The sequence below is a fragment of the Hemiscyllium ocellatum genome, chromosome 3 (genome assembly GCF_020745735.1).
Source record: "Hemiscyllium ocellatum isolate sHemOce1 chromosome 3, sHemOce1.pat.X.cur, whole genome shotgun sequence".
Lineage (NCBI taxonomy): Eukaryota > Metazoa > Chordata > Chondrichthyes > Orectolobiformes > Hemiscylliidae > Hemiscyllium > Hemiscyllium ocellatum.
In genome coordinates this window covers 71,025,776-71,043,269 of record NC_083403.1, presented here as the reverse complement: position 1 = coordinate 71,043,269, position 17,494 = coordinate 71,025,776, and the positions used below count along the sequence as shown (strand labels likewise).

The window sequence follows — 17,494 nt, the reverse complement described above, 5'->3', positions numbered from 1 at the left end:
TAGACCCTTTGGTCCAACTCGTCCATTTGCCAGTTTTTGGCCAATATTCCTCTAAACCCTTACTATTCATGTACCTGTCCAGATGCCTTAAAATACATGAAGGTAGTTAAATCCCTGAGACCTGATCAGGTGGATCAGGACTTTGTGGGAAGCTAGGGAAGTGATTGTACCAGTCTCTATCACTTCCTCTGGCAGCTTCTTCCATGCACGTGTCCTCTGCATGAAAAGGTTGCCCCTTGGGAGTCTCTCAAATCTTTCTCCTCTCACCATAAACCTATGCCCTCTGTTTTTGGACTTACCTACCCTGAGAAAAAAACTTTGCTATTCATCTTATCCTTGATACTTATGACTTTATAATCCTCTATAAGGTACCCCCTCAGCCTCCAACATTCCAGGAAATACAGCCCCAGCCTATTCAGCCTATCCCATTGGCTCAAACCCTCCAACTCTGGCACCATCTTTGCAAATCTTTTTTGAACCCTTTCAAGTTTAACAACATATTTCTATAGCAGCGAAGCCAAAATTAAAAGCAGTATTCCAAAAGTGGCCTAACCAATGTCCTGTACAACCACAACATGACCTCCCAACTCCTGTATGAATGTGCAGACCAATGAAGGCAATGAACGAAGTGCCATCTTTACTCCCATAATTCTCAGTGAATCACCTTCAAGGAACTATGAACCTGCACTCCAAGGTCTCTTTGTTTGGCAACACTCTCCAGAGCCTATCATTAAGTGTATAAGTGTATAAGTGCACTGATTAAAATGCAGCACCGCACAGTTTATCTGAATGAAACTCCATCTGCCACTCCTCAGCCCATTGGCCCATTTGATAGAGGTCCCATTGTACTCAGAGATAACCTTCTTCACTGTCTACTATGCTTCCAATTTTGCTGTTATCTGCAAACTTACTAACCATTCCTTTATATTAATGACAAAAAGCAGTGGATCCAGACTGATCTTTGCAACACACCACTGGTCACAGACTTGCAGTTCAAAAAACAGCCCTCCACCACCAGCCTCTGCCTCCTACCCTCAAACCAATTTTGTATCCAAATCGCTAGCTCTCCCTGTATTCCGTATGATCTAAACTTGCTAACCAGTCTACCATGCTAAACCTTGTTGAACGCCTTGCTAAAGTCCATATAGACAATGTCTACTGCTCTGCCTTCATCAGTATTTTTTGTCACTTCTTCAAAAAACTCAATCAAGTTGGTAAGATATGATTTCCAACGCGCAAAGCCATGTTGACAATCTTTAATCAGTCCTTGCCTTTTCAAATATGTGTAAATCCTGTCCCTCAGGATTCCCTCCAACAACTTGCCCACCACTGATTTCAGACTCACTGGTCTATAGTTCTTTGGCTTTTCCTTACCACCCTTCTTAAATAATGGCACCACATTAGCCACCCTCCAGTCTTCTGGCACACAATCACTTCCCTAGCTTCCCACAAAGTTCTGGATCCACCTGATCAGGTCTCAGTGACTTAACTACCTTCATGTATTTTAAGATATCCAGCACCACTTCCTCTGTAATATGAACACTTTTCTAGATTTCACCGTTTATTTCTCCAAGTTCTCTAAATTACACATCCTTCTCCAAGTAAACACTCAGGCGAATGATTTGACACACATCATACCTATTAAAATATTTCAAATGGTGTCTGTCGTCCCTCAACAAATGGTAACTTCAAAGTTAGGACTTGTTTCTACCAGTGGACTTGGTGTTTCTAATGCTCGGGTCACTGAAATCACAGGAGTGGATGCAGATGCTGATTTCTATGGATAATTTGTTATCTCCTTGAAATGTTCATGCATGAAATGTGACTTGCTCCTATAAAAATGGTAGATGCCATACTGGGGGGGAAGATGTCCAATTTTCAGACCTGTCCATCATTTTAGCCATGAAGAAGGTGCTGTCCATCATATCAAATATCAAAACCCATTTATTTTTGTTTGATTCCAATAATTTTACTTTTATTTTAGTTCCAGATTTTTTTGCATTCACAGTTTTACTGTTTATCTCATAGGTTAGTAATCTTTTATGTTTCAAATTTACACTGACACTGCAGCACCAGGACAAAGCGAGGGCTGCAAATGCTCGAGATCAGAGTCGAAAAGTGTGGAGGTGGAAAGGCACAGCCGATCAGGCAGCATCTGAGGAGCAGGAGAATTGAGATTTCGGGCATAAGCCATTCATCAGGAATATGGGGTGGTTGGGGGTGGTGGGGAGGTGGGTGGGAAGTAGATTTACTTTGCAGCTACTGAAAGCTTACACTGCTAACTCAGCATTAGAGCTAACCTTGATTAAACATTACGGATACTCCTTCCCTGATGGACATACATATTAACTGGGTTTTGATTAACACCTAACATATATTTCAACGTTAACATTCGTGCAAAGTAAAATCATTTTTATGACAATTAAGGCATTTGAATATTAATCAAATGAATTGACTTCCTGGAAAAACAGCTTATTTGCCTTAACAAAAAGATCCATTTAGCCTGTTAATATAACCAATATAACATGAAAGCACCTCAATGTATTTGCAGCCTGACTCACCTTAGAAGATTGCAGATTTGAACTAACATGCACATCAGTCTGCTTCATAATATCTGATCCAACACTGGATTCAGATGTTAAATCATCAAAATAATCATACTCTTCACTTTGTGGGTCATTCTAGCAAGAACAAGAATTAATACAAATCAGTTAGGCTGTATAAATGTTTACAAAACAAGAACACTTATTGTTTACTTTTCACACAAGATGGATTTTATGTACATTAATAATAAATGTTCTGTACACATCAATAACAAAAGAGATGCTCAACTCCAAATCAACAAGGGCTTTTCCATTCATTATTCAAGAATGGAATATGATGCTGCACATATAACTTTTAAGCTAACCATGGCCTTTTTGACATAGACTACAAGGTGATGCATTACTTTTGTGGCTTTGCATCCCAAAGTTATGATCTTGAAGCAATGTAATATTTATTGGAACAAATTCATATTTTTCATACCTATACAATAGCCAGTGAACTGTCATTGAATTTGCATGATGCAAATGTGAAATTGTTCATATTTGTTGAAAACAGTCACCTCAGAAACTTACCGATGGCATGGAAGGAACTGTGGCTTCATTGGTGGTTGGTAGTGAAGGCAGTTCATTTGTTCTGACACTGGAGTCTGAAGAACCATAACCAGGCACTGAAATTCAGAATAGAATATTTAGCAGTTAATCATCTATATAGTACTTCTTTTAGTGAATTTGAGAACATTGGATAATGTTAGTGATAATGAAACACTTTCACTTCAGTAGCCAGCCTAGCCTGAAGTACTTATAAGTGAAGTTGCCCTAATTTTTCATTTTAAATCAAATCACTGAAAATTATTTCCTATTACAATTATTCATCATTCTTGAATATGACTGTATATATTATCCATGAATGTATGAAATTTCAGTCAAACTCACTGACATAAGTGTATTATGAAAGGAAATGAAAATCAATATAATAGTGCAAGAATCCCACCTAACCCCAATACAACTGAGGATATTGCTAATCTACACACTCTGATGAAGCTGAAGGGTACCTCAACAGGCAATTCAAGCTTATCCTCTTGTGCACAGAATTTGATACTGTACAAAAAGAGCATAACATTTAGTCCTTGCATGCAAAAGACTCCTTATGGCAACCATAAAACTTCTTGGCATTGAAATAATTGGTGGGCACTGTATTATCGATTTTCTAAATTACAATGCCTTGATGTTGACTGGCATTACCATCACTGAATACCATTCTATTAACATTCTGGGGCTTACCATTGTCAAGAAACTGAACCTAGTCAGCCATGTGAATCATGTGGACACAAGAGCAAGTCAGAGACTAAGGATTCTGCACCAGTCACCTCCTGACTCTCAAATGCTGTCCATCATCTCCAAGATGCAAGGAGTATGATGGAATATTCCCCAGTTGCCTGGTTGAATGCAGCTCCGAAAACAATCAAGAAGGTTAATGCCAGTTAGGACAAAGTAACCTGCGTGCTTGGCACCAAATTCACCACTTCGAAATGCACCTTTTTCATCTCTGCACTGTGCTAGCTGTGTGTACCATCAACAAGATGCACTGCAGTAACTCACCAAAGTTCCTCCAACAGCTCCTTCCAAACCCACAATCTCGCCTAGAAGAACAATGGCAGTAGATGCATGGAAACACTTTCTCCTGTGAGTTACCCTCCAAGCCATACACCATCCTGACTTGGAATTATATCACTGTTCCTTGTGTGTTCCTGGTTCAAAGATCCTGGAAAGTCCTTCCTAACAACGTATGGGTACATCTAAATCACATGGACTGCAGCAGTTCAAGAAAGCACGTCACCACCATCTTTCAATGCAATTAGGGATGGACAATGAGGGAAAAGCCCTCACCCCATAAGTGAATAAAAACGATCTCCTGTTATCTCACAATGTCATTATTCCATCAGTGGGAAGAAGGTCATCATAAACTGCTATCAGTTTATTCCCAATGTTAATGAATCATTCAACTTTGCGGAATAGAGCTGCTTACTTCAAAGCATTTGTGATATTTAGCCCAATCTTTATCGGAGCACATTCTGACACCAGGTTATTATAAGAATGCTATGTTCAGACCCTTTCATAACAGTGTAAGAAAAAAACAAGTAAAATAATAGAGAAGCTCCACTTTGTTAATTTGCATAAATTAATGTTGTTTCAATGTTATTGATTTTTCTAAGCCATTCCAGGGGTCCGAGAATCCCTACAGTGTAGAAACAGGCCCTTCGGCCAAACAAGTCCACACTAACCCTCCAAAGAGTAACCCACCCAGACCCGTTCCTCTACCCTATTATCCTACAACTACCCTTTACTATTGCACCTAATCTACACATCCCTGAACACTATGGGCAATTTAGCAGAGCCAATTCACCTAACCCGCACATCTTTAGACTGTGTGAGGAAACTGGAGCCCCTGGAGGAAATCCACACAGACATGGAGAGAACATGCAAACTCCACACAGACAGTCGCCCAAGGCTGGAATCAAACCTGGGTCCCTGGTACTATGAGGCAGCAATGCTAACCACTGAGCCACCATGACGCCCCATTAGTCCTTAGCTTAGTTAATTACTTTGCTCTATTATTAAAGACAAAATAAAAATGAGAAAGGCCTAACATAATTATTGTTACCAAGATATTTCACTGAACCAAAAAAAGTGAATGTATGAATATTAATAATGATCATAATTAAAATCTATGAAAATAACTTGTAAATTCAACATCTAATTCCATTACAAAAACATTGATTTCATTGAAAAGGCAAATTGGATGAGTATAAAACAGGTGGCTGATCTGTTACTGCCTGTTTGTAATTCGATTTTGGAATGGATGCATCATTTAAACACATTACCTATTGATTTTATCACTACGTGACTTAAAGACCAAGGAATGATGTTGGCATAGGTAACAAAGCTGCATCTATTTCAGATTCCATAGAATGTCCTAAGTTATGATAGTTTATCTATTTTTGAATATGAATGCTACTGGAATGGCTGCATTTACTGTCCTGTCCTGAAGTGTGTGATGTGTGTTCTACCTGAATAGCTACTGCTCTTCTTTCACTGTTGTAATGGTTTTCTGATGATGGTATTAGATGGAGAATTCCAGAACTTCAACATGGTCAGTGTCCTGGAGGTGAGAGTCTTTCTTATTTCTGCTCTGGTCTTACTCTTTTGTGAAGTTGTGAGGCTGTGGTGTACTATTAAGTGAGCTTGGCAAGTTGTAATATGTTCCAACAGATAGCATCAATTAGAGGATTTTATCTTTGTGATATTGAGATACTTGAATCCTGTTGCAGATGCATCCCTCAGAAGATCATTGAGAAATCCACCACACCCTATCAAGGCTCATAAATTGTTAAGAGGCTTTGAAGACTCAGAAAGTAAGTCACAGAATGTGCAGCATCTTCCATACTGTTGAAGCATTATTCTGTTGATATTGCTAGCCCAGTTAAATTTTCACGTGTATTTCCCAAATATTTTGGAAATTTGCAGATGTGAACATGCCTGTGTATAGGACTATGTTCACACATATAAACATATGTGTGTAGAAAACCAACTAACAAAGAATATCAACATCGGAAAGGAAAACAACATGAAGATCTGAATCATGTCAACAGAACAACTTAATTGATGTTAAAATCACTTCACCTGATGAAGGAGCAACACTTTGAAAGCTTGTGATTTCAAATAAACCTGTTGGTCTATAACCTGGTGTTATGTGACTTCTGACTTTTTCCACCCCAGTCTAACACTGGCACTTCCACATTGATATTAAAATTCAACAATATAAATCAAACAGAACATTAACAATCTTATGTCATAATCCACATAAATCTTTCCATGAATTCCATGCATTATTTCCTCCAAGATATTTACCTTTGTACCTTTTTTAGCTTGAAGAATAATTTGGAAAACTGGACATTTAATTCCATACCCTTCTTTAAAAGTTTCTAAATGCTTTGTACACTTTCTAAAGAACCCTTTTGGAAGTATGGTGTTCAAAATTGAATGCAAAACATATAACTGCTGAATTATACTGTTGACCTTGTATTATGAGTATTTTAATTGATTCTAACAAAATATTTTTTGATACTAATCTACAGTTACCCAAGATTCTGTCTGCCATCATTGTGGCACCCCATATATCTAGAAATCACAGCATTATTTTGGAAAAGTATATGCTATCTGGTTATCATAAACTCTGGGCCATTGGGGATCTTTCTGAATAACCCCTGCGAATCAGGTACACTTTGTCATCTCATAACATTTTGGTTCATTATCAGTCCTAAGTCATGTTTTTAATCTTAATGTCAATCTTATTTACATGGATTGAAATCATACTAGACCTCAAGCTAGGCTTTCAGAAACTCCAGTGATAATTTCTGCCCAACTTACAACACCTTCATTAACTGTACATTGTTGCTAAGGAACAATAAGCAGAAGTAGAAGAAAATATAATGTAAGTGTCTGAACTTTACAAGTTGATTAACCTATGCTCAGCTTTTTTTTTCTCTTTGGGTTTCTAAACATATTTTAAATTAAGCTACACCATTTGCTGTCATGTCGTTAGCTTTACATCTAAAGAATCTTTAAAGTTGTTTCATGATTTTCTCATTGCAGTAGAAAAAAAAATCTCCTAATATCATCAGCCAAGTAAATTTCTATTTCCCAAGTATGTAATCCAAAATGCAGCCTGAATGAACAGCTGTCAGTGAAAAAAATTCCCAATCTTTCAACAGGGCTTTAATGCACAAATGCAATTACCTGACAATACAGTTACACTGGAAGGCTTGTAACTCATTTCATATTTCATTAAGGTTGCCAAAAAACTCAGCAGAACATAAGAATTAAATAATCACAAAGGTTTGTGGTGATAACCTTAAAACTATTAAACTGGTCCCAGCTGCATTCTTGATTAGAGAAAAATGGAATTGAAATGTTAGTCCCCAGTCTTGAAAGTTGATAAAATAGAAGTTTTGATATTATAAATATTTTAAGAGAAAATACTTCTGCAGCTACATTTATGATTAAGGTATAATCCAAACAGATTGACTTAGTAGGCTAATCAGAAAATATTAAATTAGATTACCCAAGCTAAAATTGACTGTCTGGATTTGCTCATCCATATCTACCTTCTGGCTTTGTAATTAATGAACTCTCCTGATGGAACTGCAGTGGAGATCCAGAATTTCTTTTTTCCCTTTCTACCTCTAGAATAAGTTCTTCACACCAAGACCTGCTGTTGTAAAACTCCAGTTTATTGACAAAAATATCGCACCACTTGATCTCAAACTTGAAAACCTTCTAATTCTATTGCCATTGATAATTCCACTCTGTTCTCCTTTGTTCTATGTAGGTGGAACCCATTCTAGAGAATTGCTCCTGATGGGATAATTCACAAGATTATGAAAACACACAAAAGAAGGATAGGATATGACGAGCTAGCCCATTGAACCTGCCCTTTATGGTCATGCTGCAACTTCTTTATATAACCATTGTTTCCAGTTAACTTATATTCCACTCAATCATCAATTGAAAACTTGATAGAAGCATGAAAAAGAGGGAATAAGCTAATTAATCTGCATATATTTCATGTGCAACAGCCAGTGCACAGAGAGTGGGTTGCACACAATGATAATCACTCAGTCCCTTACCTTTCAGGGTACCTAAACTCAGGCAGCACTACATTGTCTCTCAAGTGGCTTCAAATATGCTTGCAAATGGCAGCGAGTGCTCTATTCTGGGACAAAGATCCAGCACTTAAGATCTGGTTGGCCTGGAGTGGGTTCCACAGTCTATGTGACACTTGTGAAAGTGGCGGTGTTGGACTGGGGTGGACAAAGTTAAATGTCACACAACAACAGGTTATAGTCCAACAAGTTTATTAGGAAGCACTAGCTTTCGGAGCACTGCTGCTTCGTCAAGTGGTTGTGGAGTATAAGATCATAAGGCACAGAATTTACAGCAAACGAAAACATACAGTGATATCACTTCATGACATTGTAATCTTTCGGGATAAATTCTGTGCCTTATGATATTATATTCCACAACTAACTGACGAAGCAGCAGCGCTCCGAAAGCTAGTGCTTCCTAATAAAGCTGTTGGACTATAACCTGGTGTTATATGATTTTTAACTATGTGACACTTTGTTTTGATAACCAGAGTGCCCTTTGAGTGATATGGCCCATGGACACTTAGAGCATACTCTTGCTCTCTGCACACCGGCTGATCTATTGTAGGCTCCACATGCTGTTTTCAGACTTTCGTTTGTGAAAGAAATATCTTCACCTGGGCTTGGCAGAAAATGCAGGTACGTGTTGAGAATTTTTAAGTTTCTTATTTCCCAGAGGCAGACAATCTTACATCGTGGACCCAAATGTCATAACCAGGTTTGAATCCCAGTCCATGTGTTTTATTTACTGAGATGACTTGACAGACCCCAAGGGAGTCAGTTAGTAGCATCAGCCGCAGGAATCATTTGCACATCCACTGGAAACCTACGCTCCAATTCTCAGATCAATGGAGGCTTCCTCACACTGAAAATGTTTGTTACATTCTTCACAATGTTGCCCAAATACCCAGCATTGTTATTCACATCATATAGGAAAAACATGGGAAAGGCATGTGCAGGAAAGCATTAGAAACAGAGAACAAAGCTAATGTCACTCCTGGATAAAAACAAATTACTGCGGATGCTTGAACTGCAACCAAAAGAGAAAATGCTGGAAAATCTCAGCAGGTCAAGCAGCATCTGTAAGGAGAGAAAAGAGCCGACGTTTCGAGTCTAACCTCGTGTCACATAGTTAGACTCGAAATGTCAGCTCTTTTCTCTCCTTACAGATGCTGCCAGCCTGCTGAGATTTTCCAGCATTTTCTCTAATGCCAATCCTGCTCCTGCCTAGCTCTGAAACTGCTCTCCAGAGCTAGAGTGAAATTATTTATTTTCTTTGGCAGTGGAAAATACTGAATAGTTAGGACAATGGCTTTGGGGGGCGGGGGGGGGGGGGGGCGCAAAGACCTTGATTCTAGTTCTTCTCTGTGATCCATTCTTGTGATTAGTGGAGGAGAGGATGGGTGTGGACTTGGCTCTCTTCAGGTGGATTTTTTGAGTAGAAAGAAAGAAAAGCTACCAAGAATGCTTTGATTCATTCTCAGTTAGAAACAACAGCCATCAGCCTGGAAGATGGTTTCATGAAGTCATTGCAGCACAGCAACATAATATTGGGGCCAGCCCCACCTTCTGCTGAGTCTTCTATTGAAACCAAATGCCAGGTTGGATGGTGCTGAGCGTTTCATTAGGCCATATGAGAAGGAAGTTAACCCGGCTATATAGGCCTTTACAGGACATTGGCTTTCCTCCCCTGAAGCTCAATAGAAAATAAGTTGAATGTTCTTGGTAATTGAATGTTCTAATCTTCTTTGATGCTAGATTTTTAAACAGTAATTTAAAAGTCTTGACCTACCTGAGTGAAACTTAGAATCCCATCCTGTTGGTTAGAAAGTCCACTTGCATGAAAAGAAGCAGCACATTACGGAGGGTGAATTGATGGGCATTAATTAATTGTGTGTTTTCCAATTTTAAACTCTGACGTAAAACCAGGATTCAGGTACCAATAGAAAATGTCACTGTTATTTCAAGATGTTCTCACTTGCAAATTGGATGGTTGTTTGAGATGCTCATATGGTCTAAGTCTATTGGATATTGTTAACTGAATACTGAATAGGTTCAAAGCAGAGCTGGCTCAATCATATGAATAACTAAACTGTGTACAATATCTGATAAAGCTGTGGTTGCTAAGTCGACCAGAAAGAAACCTGTGTTTTATGAGCATTGCAGATAGAGGAGTAGAATAAAAAAGCCAAGGTTTTACTAAATTTTGATAAAATAGTTCTACCCTACCGTACTTACAGTACCCATTTCCTGCCACCCGAAAGAAGTGAAGGTTAGGGGTGGAGGAGTGCGGCAGTGGAGGATTTGTTTGGTATGGGATCTGGAAACAGTAGGCCATGATATCTTTCTCTGCCCCAACACAAATACTGAAAAGCACCAGTTGAGCTGAATGGCTGCTTTTTGTTCTGTTTCTAGTTGTAGGCTGTATGCAGTGCTATGTAACTTGAGCTAGAAGCTGATGCGACTCTGAAAAACACAATTATCTTAGTCTTTGCCTTTGAGGATAAAGTTAGATCATTACCAACATTTTTTGCTCAAATGTACAAGACTGAGTCTGAACTTTATTTCAAAGGTGTCAATCAAACCTTCTCAAAGTCTACGCTATTCTAGTTTTTAAATTCCCCAGGGCTTATTTTACTATTTATTCACAGTTTATGAATATTGCTGGTATGGCAGACATTTATTACACATCCATAGTTGCCCTGAGCAAGTATCTGTGGGCTGCTTTGGATGGCTGGAGAGGTTTCACAATTAAATCACTTTCTCGATGACTTCAGAGGTCAGTTCAAAGTCAGTCAGATTACTATGGCATTAGCATCACATACAGGACAGCTTGAGTAAAAACATTAGGTTCCCTTCCCTAAAGGACATTGAATTTTTAAACTATTTAGAAGCTTCAAGGTCACTTTTTCTTTATTTAAATAGAATTCAAATTTTAAAATAGGGATTTGATCTCAGATTCTCTGGATTACTGGTGAAGTAATGCAACTACTAAATTAACAGGTCCCCATTGTAATCCTCGTATAATAAGCTGCACAGATGGAATTTGCAAAGGCAGAGGTAGAAAACTCAGGGAATTACATAAATGTGTAAAAACTATAAAGGGAATAATGTATAATGAAAATTATTAAGAAAGAATTGACTTTCTCTGTCATCTGAGACAGTATTCTACGGGATCCTTCTAAAATGATAAAATTGATTATAAAGGCTAGTCACATTGTGAATCACCTTTATCTTGATTTATGGATAAATGCACATAGCCACTTGCTCCTTGGGTCAGATTGTCACTGAAGTATCTAGGTCCAAGCACACACACAATTATGTGGAGCCACTGGTGGAGGAATCTCAATGTACAAATGCAATCTACAGTTCACTGATGCCTATTTCTGAAATTGGTAAACTGTACTATTGTTTTCTGCAATGTAATCAATCACTGGAATTCAATGGTCTTTGTTTGCCTTTGATTCACCATGATGAAATTCTGAGGGCCTTCCAGCATATTCCTACCATGTCCTCAGTGGTAGTGTGCCAAATGATATTGAAATTAGACTGAGATTTAGACTATGTCACTCCTGGTCATATGTCAGTGTTTCCAAGATACGAAGAATCTTTCCGTACCTCAAATAAGACCATTGACATCATAAACGAAGGACAGGTCCAGAATTGGGACTACCTGTATTGGGAACTATTGCAACTCTGGCACTCGATGGTATATACTTAAAGTCAACAGAGGAAGGACTGGACAATTAGTCAAAAGGTCAAAGTGGGCTCCATTTGCATTGAGACCATCATCATGGTCTGAAACTTCAAAGACGTCAGTAAGATTTCATATTGAGGTTAGACAGACAGAAATAAAAACATTGATATTCAATCTACTTTAAAATTGGTTATACACCAGGCATTATTCAGCAATAACCTGCTACTGATGCTCAGTTTGATTTCAGGCAGAACCAATGAATACCTAGCCTCATTAAAACATTGGCCTAAACATGAACAAGAGTGACTGACCTTGATATCACAGCAAGAATTCCTCAGAAGTTTTCCTCATCCTAAACAACTTCAGCTGCTTCATTTATGACCTTGTCTCCATCATAAGGTCAGAAGTGAGGATATGCACTGACGATTGCACAATGTTCAGCACCATTCATATCTCCGCAGATAATGAAGCAGTCAGCATTCATATGCAGCAAAACATGGACATCATTCAAACTTGTAGGAGAAAGTGAGGACTGCAGATGCTGGAGATCAGAGCTGAAAATGTGTTGCTGGAAAAGTGCAGCAGGTCAGGCAGCATCCAAGGAGCAGGAGAGTCGACGTTTCGGGCATGAGCTGGCCCTTGCCCGAAACGTCAACTCTCCTGCTCCTTGGATGCTGCCTGACCTGCTGCGCTTTTCCAGTAACACATTTTCAGTATCATTCAAACTTGGGCTGACAAGTGGCAGGGTACAATCATGCCACATAAGTCCCAGGCAATGGCCATTGTGAAGAAAAGTGAGTATATACATTAACTTGATATTCATTGGCATTATTATTGATGAATGGCCCACTATCAACATCCTGGGGCTTGCCTTTGAACAGAAACTAAACTGAACCAACTGTATAAATACTGTGGCTACAAAGGTAGATCAGATGATGGCAATTCTGCAGTGAGTAATTCATCTCCTATCTCCACCTCTCCACTTGCACTCCAATGGCACTCAACAAGTTCAACAAGCCAATTGGTACCCCATCCACCACCTTCAACATTCATTCACTTCACCACTGATTCACAGTGGTGGCGGTGTGCATCACCTAAAAGATGCATTGCACTAATTCACCAAGGCCCATTTCACACCAACAATCTCTCCCACCTAGAATCAAGACACTTCTTAACTGAGGTAGAGATGTGAATTGCATCAAAGAGAGAACAATGCATGAAAACACAAATGTAACTCTGAAGAGTTTTGTGCAGGAGTATGTTTGGGAAAGTTGCAACATGGGGTCTGGCACTTATAAGTGTTAGACCACTCATCTTTCTTGTCTTCTTGAGATCCTGGATATCTTAGTGGATCACCAGACTTGGTCACTTCCATTCATGTCTGTTTGTTGGTTAGAAAGGCTTTCCTCTTCCTGCTATACAGAGGACAGGTCACCTCAATACAGCCTGTTATATCTCAAGACGCCTGGAAATATTGAGAGAAGCAGGAAGAAATATTTGCAAGTCTTTTCCCCTATTCCTTTGGTTGCTGCAGTTTCAAAGATCCATGTTCTTGTTCCCATTGTAGGAAGTTAGATGTTATAAAGTATTAGGTTATGAAACCAAGTTTGATGGGTGAAAGGCTTTAGTGCTGAAAATTGGGGTGGAACTTGGTTTCTCCAAGTGGAGCTGGTTCAGAAGGGATGGCTATTCGTGACTACTTTTCAGGTATCAGTTGGAAACATTTCAGTTAATGCCTCAATTTTTCTATTGTAGAAAAGCATCTTTGAGTTTCACAGATGACATCAAATTATATTTACAAGTTTCCTATCTCAAATAGATGTGCATTCAGCCCATGGCCTTACATAATGAGAATAAGATCTCAGTGCTATATATTACAGAGAAAACCTCAACATTACTGAATGTTTGAATATTACAATATTGTTTCTTAAATTGGTAGGAGTGGCTTGCATCCACATTCCCACGTGCACATTTCTAATTCTTATCTTGTAGTCTGGGTCACAAAGTACACCTAACCATATAACAGGCATGCTAGCTGCTAGGTTGAGATTAGTGCTGGTTCAGAACAATAAACAGTAATGTTTGAATGACTTCCGTGTCTTAAAAAGTGGACTTCCTGACAATTTAGAACATAAGAAATATGGAGCATAGTCACTTGGGCCCTCAAACCTCTTCTGCACAATGATAATGGCTGGTATGATTTTCTACTTCATTTGTCCATGAAACTAGATTCTATTGCAGACCAAAACTCTGTCTAATTCTGTCATGAGTATATAAAATGACCTAGCCTTCCCTGCTTCCTGTGGAAGACAGTAATAAACAGAAAGAGTCACAACCGTTCAAGAGAGAAGACGTTTGTCATCTCCATTTTCACTGGGAAACCTTTAATTCAAAATTTGTGCTCTCTTGGTCTAGGTTACCCCAGGAGAGCACATATTCTCTCAGCATTTATCATGTCAAACCCCTTCTCCCTCAGAACCACACCTTACATGAGTATTTCTCATAAGACAACTCCCTCATCCCAGGAATCAATCTAATGATTCAGAGTTCCAAATATCCAAGCAGATATATTTGTCTCACTGTTTTCAAATATTGTTTACATTTTTCATTTGTCTCAGAGCCAAAGCCTTCTAGTTTTCTCTCATATGATATTAAGGTTCGAAAAGAAAATACCAGGCTAAACGTCTTAAACTGCAGAGTGAAGCCTAACACTCATCACAGTTTGTCAGTTCACCAGTTTAGCAAGTGAGTTTGCAATACATTTCTCCATTGACACAAAGCCACATTCAATATGCACCAAGCAAATATATGTACTATAACTGGGGTAATGATGTGATATGAAAATTCATTCAAAAAGGATTTTTAGCAGGAATCCTTCTCCCATGTCCCATTACCTCAGCTGAGGAATTCTGTACAAAATTGAAAAATACAATTTAATAGGAAAACCTTTAAAATAGGACTGAAACATTTTCAAGTCTAGACTAGACTAGAATAGAATTAATGATATGCAGTAACCAAATGTTAAAGGACTGCTGGTAGTAAAATACTTTTTTATCATATACACCATCATGCACTTCATCCACAGAAGTATCACAGGACTCACTAATTTATCAAATTATACATCATTTGGTAATTCTTTATTTTTGTTCTCACAATGGAATAAATATTTTAACCACCATGTTAACAAATGCTGTTCAGAAAGGTGAGAAGACCTGATTGCAAACATAAACTATCCGATACTTCCGTCAAATGCTAATTAGTTTTTGCCCATAGAGAACAATGTATTGAATGATTCTATCAGAAAGCCTCTTAATTAGAGTTACATTTAAAATGAGTTTGGGTAACATCAGTGAGGCATACCTAGTTTTTAAAAAATGTGCAAAACAGAGATCCTGCTTCATTCATTTCAAAGAGATGACCTTGCTAGTTTGGCGCATATTCCTCCATGAAATATTTTCAGTGCCCACTCCCCAGGGCCACAACATTTGTAAGATATGACAGTTCAAACAAACCAGTTTGATATTAGTTTTAGTCGACTTGAATGGAACTCATTTACATCGACTTTAGATATTTCACTAAATCCAATTCTCATTTCTGTTTGAATCTAATCTATATTTACATTTACACTACATAGCTCATTAATGGTCATCACAGCTAATGGGAATATTCATCTACAGGAAGCACTGGCTTGACCAACAATTCATTCCATTTACTTTCAAATTAAAATGCACAGACTCACAGGGTTGTTTGAAAATGCTCTTGCATTTGAATACACACCCACATGCATGAAGGTAATTCCTGGCCATAGGAAATTATAATGCTTTCACCATTCAAGATCAATCCAGAGAATTTGTTTATTTTTAATGAATAATACTTTTCCTTAAGAGACCAGTTTCTCACAACGAGAACATGTTTACAGAAAGCCCAGTCCAGTGGGGATAATTCAGATGGTCTGCAATATTGAAAAATAGATGATAATGAATCAGTATCCAGTGTGACAATTCTCCCAAATTATACGAAACAGGTTGAGTGAAGGGTGTTTGGGTGATATAATTTAAAAACAAAAGAAAAAGTCACCACTAATTATGTTATTTTCAACTCACTGCATTATTTCCCTCATATCCAGCCTGAGGGAAAACTATGTCAGATTTAGGCTGTTTTGTGATGTGAATTTAAGTCTTGTAGGAACAGGGCCAAAACTGTCTAAATTGAATTCACACAGGACTTGTAGAGAAAACTTACATCTAATCAGTTTTTATCTGGATTCAGACCTACATACAGAAACACAATGTTCAAAACTAGAACGCCAGCCAAATACCAAAAGCAATTTAAATGTTAATTAGGATTCTTTGTAGTTGAATCAGGTGTTTATTCCAATTATATAACTTGGAGCTGCAAGAATATAATGACACAGAATTCAAAGTTTGGGAGAAGATTTGTAGCTCGGCTGCTCGTTGTTGTGGTTCTGTTCGTCGAGCTGGGAATTTGTGTTGCAGACGTTTCGTCCCCTGTCTAGGTGACATCCTCAGTGCTTGGGAGCCTCCTATGAAGCACTTCTGTGTTGTTTCCTCCGGCATTTGTAGTGATTTGTACCTGCCGCTTCCGGTTGTCAGTTCCAGCTGTCCGCTGCTGTGGCCGATATATTGGGTCCAGGTCGATGAGCTTATTGATTGAACCTGTGGATGAGTGCCATGCCTCTAGGAATTCCCTGGCTGTTCTCTGTTTGGTTTGCCCTATAATAGTACTGTTGTCCCAGTTGAACTCATATTGCTTGTCATCCGCGTGTGTGGCTACTAAGGATAGCTAGTCATGTCGTTTCGTGGCTAGTTGGTGTTCATGGATGCAGACTGTTAGCTGTCTTCCTGTTTGCCCTATGTAGTGTTTTGTGCAGTCCTTGCATGGGATTTTGTACACTGCATTGGATTTGCTCATGCTGGGTATCGGGTCCTTCGTCCTGGTGAGTTGTTGTCTGAGAGTGGCTGTTGATTTGTGTGCTGTTATGAGTCCTAGTGGGCACAGTAGTCTGGCTGTCAGTTCAGAAATGTTTTTAATGTATGGATCTATACATCACAGAAGCTCTTCACAGGAGGCTCCCAAGCACTGACACAGAATGGTGGGTGTATTCATTTCCCCATCTCTGAGTTCCAGGTTTCAGATTTGGGCTCCAGAAGAGAAAAGTCAAAAAATAAGTGCAGTAAAGTAAATAGTCGACTTCTTTGAATGGCCACAGGCCTGAAAGCTGAACTGTATTTTCCTCTTTACAGTTGCTGTTGGTCATGCTGATTATTTTCTATGTTGTTACTTCAGATTTCCAGTCCTGTAATATTGTGCTATAGTGTTGCCCATGTATTGTAGGAGCTTCAGGCGAAAGGGGATAAAAAGATGGAGAAAAGGAAATAAACAAAGACAGAGACGCCTAAAAAACAAAGTTGTGATTCCACTTAGAGTGTAGGACATCATTTTTAAAAAATGTATTCCCTACTGATAAGGCAAGACCTGAATAAAGTCCATTACCCTCTAAGTTTTTCAACATTCATTGCCAAGGTTCT

At 38.6% G+C, this 17,494-nt stretch overlaps 1 protein-coding gene across 2 annotated transcripts in view; it reads right to left on the bottom strand.

Moving 5' to 3' along the window:
• The window catches only part of LOC132832748 (synaptotagmin-like protein 1), a 190,648-nt gene that overhangs the window by 44,868 nt on the left and 128,286 nt on the right, over nt 1–17,494 (bottom strand). For both annotated transcript variants that reach the window (XM_060850877.1, XM_060850884.1), the window contains exons 8-9: nt 3,117–3,211; nt 2,562–2,681 (exon numbers count right to left, since the gene is read on the bottom strand). In XM_060850877.1, the coding sequence (XP_060706860.1) occupies nt 2,562–2,681; nt 3,117–3,211 (215 nt within the window). The remainder of the gene's footprint in view (nt 1–2,561; nt 2,682–3,116; nt 3,212–17,494) is intronic.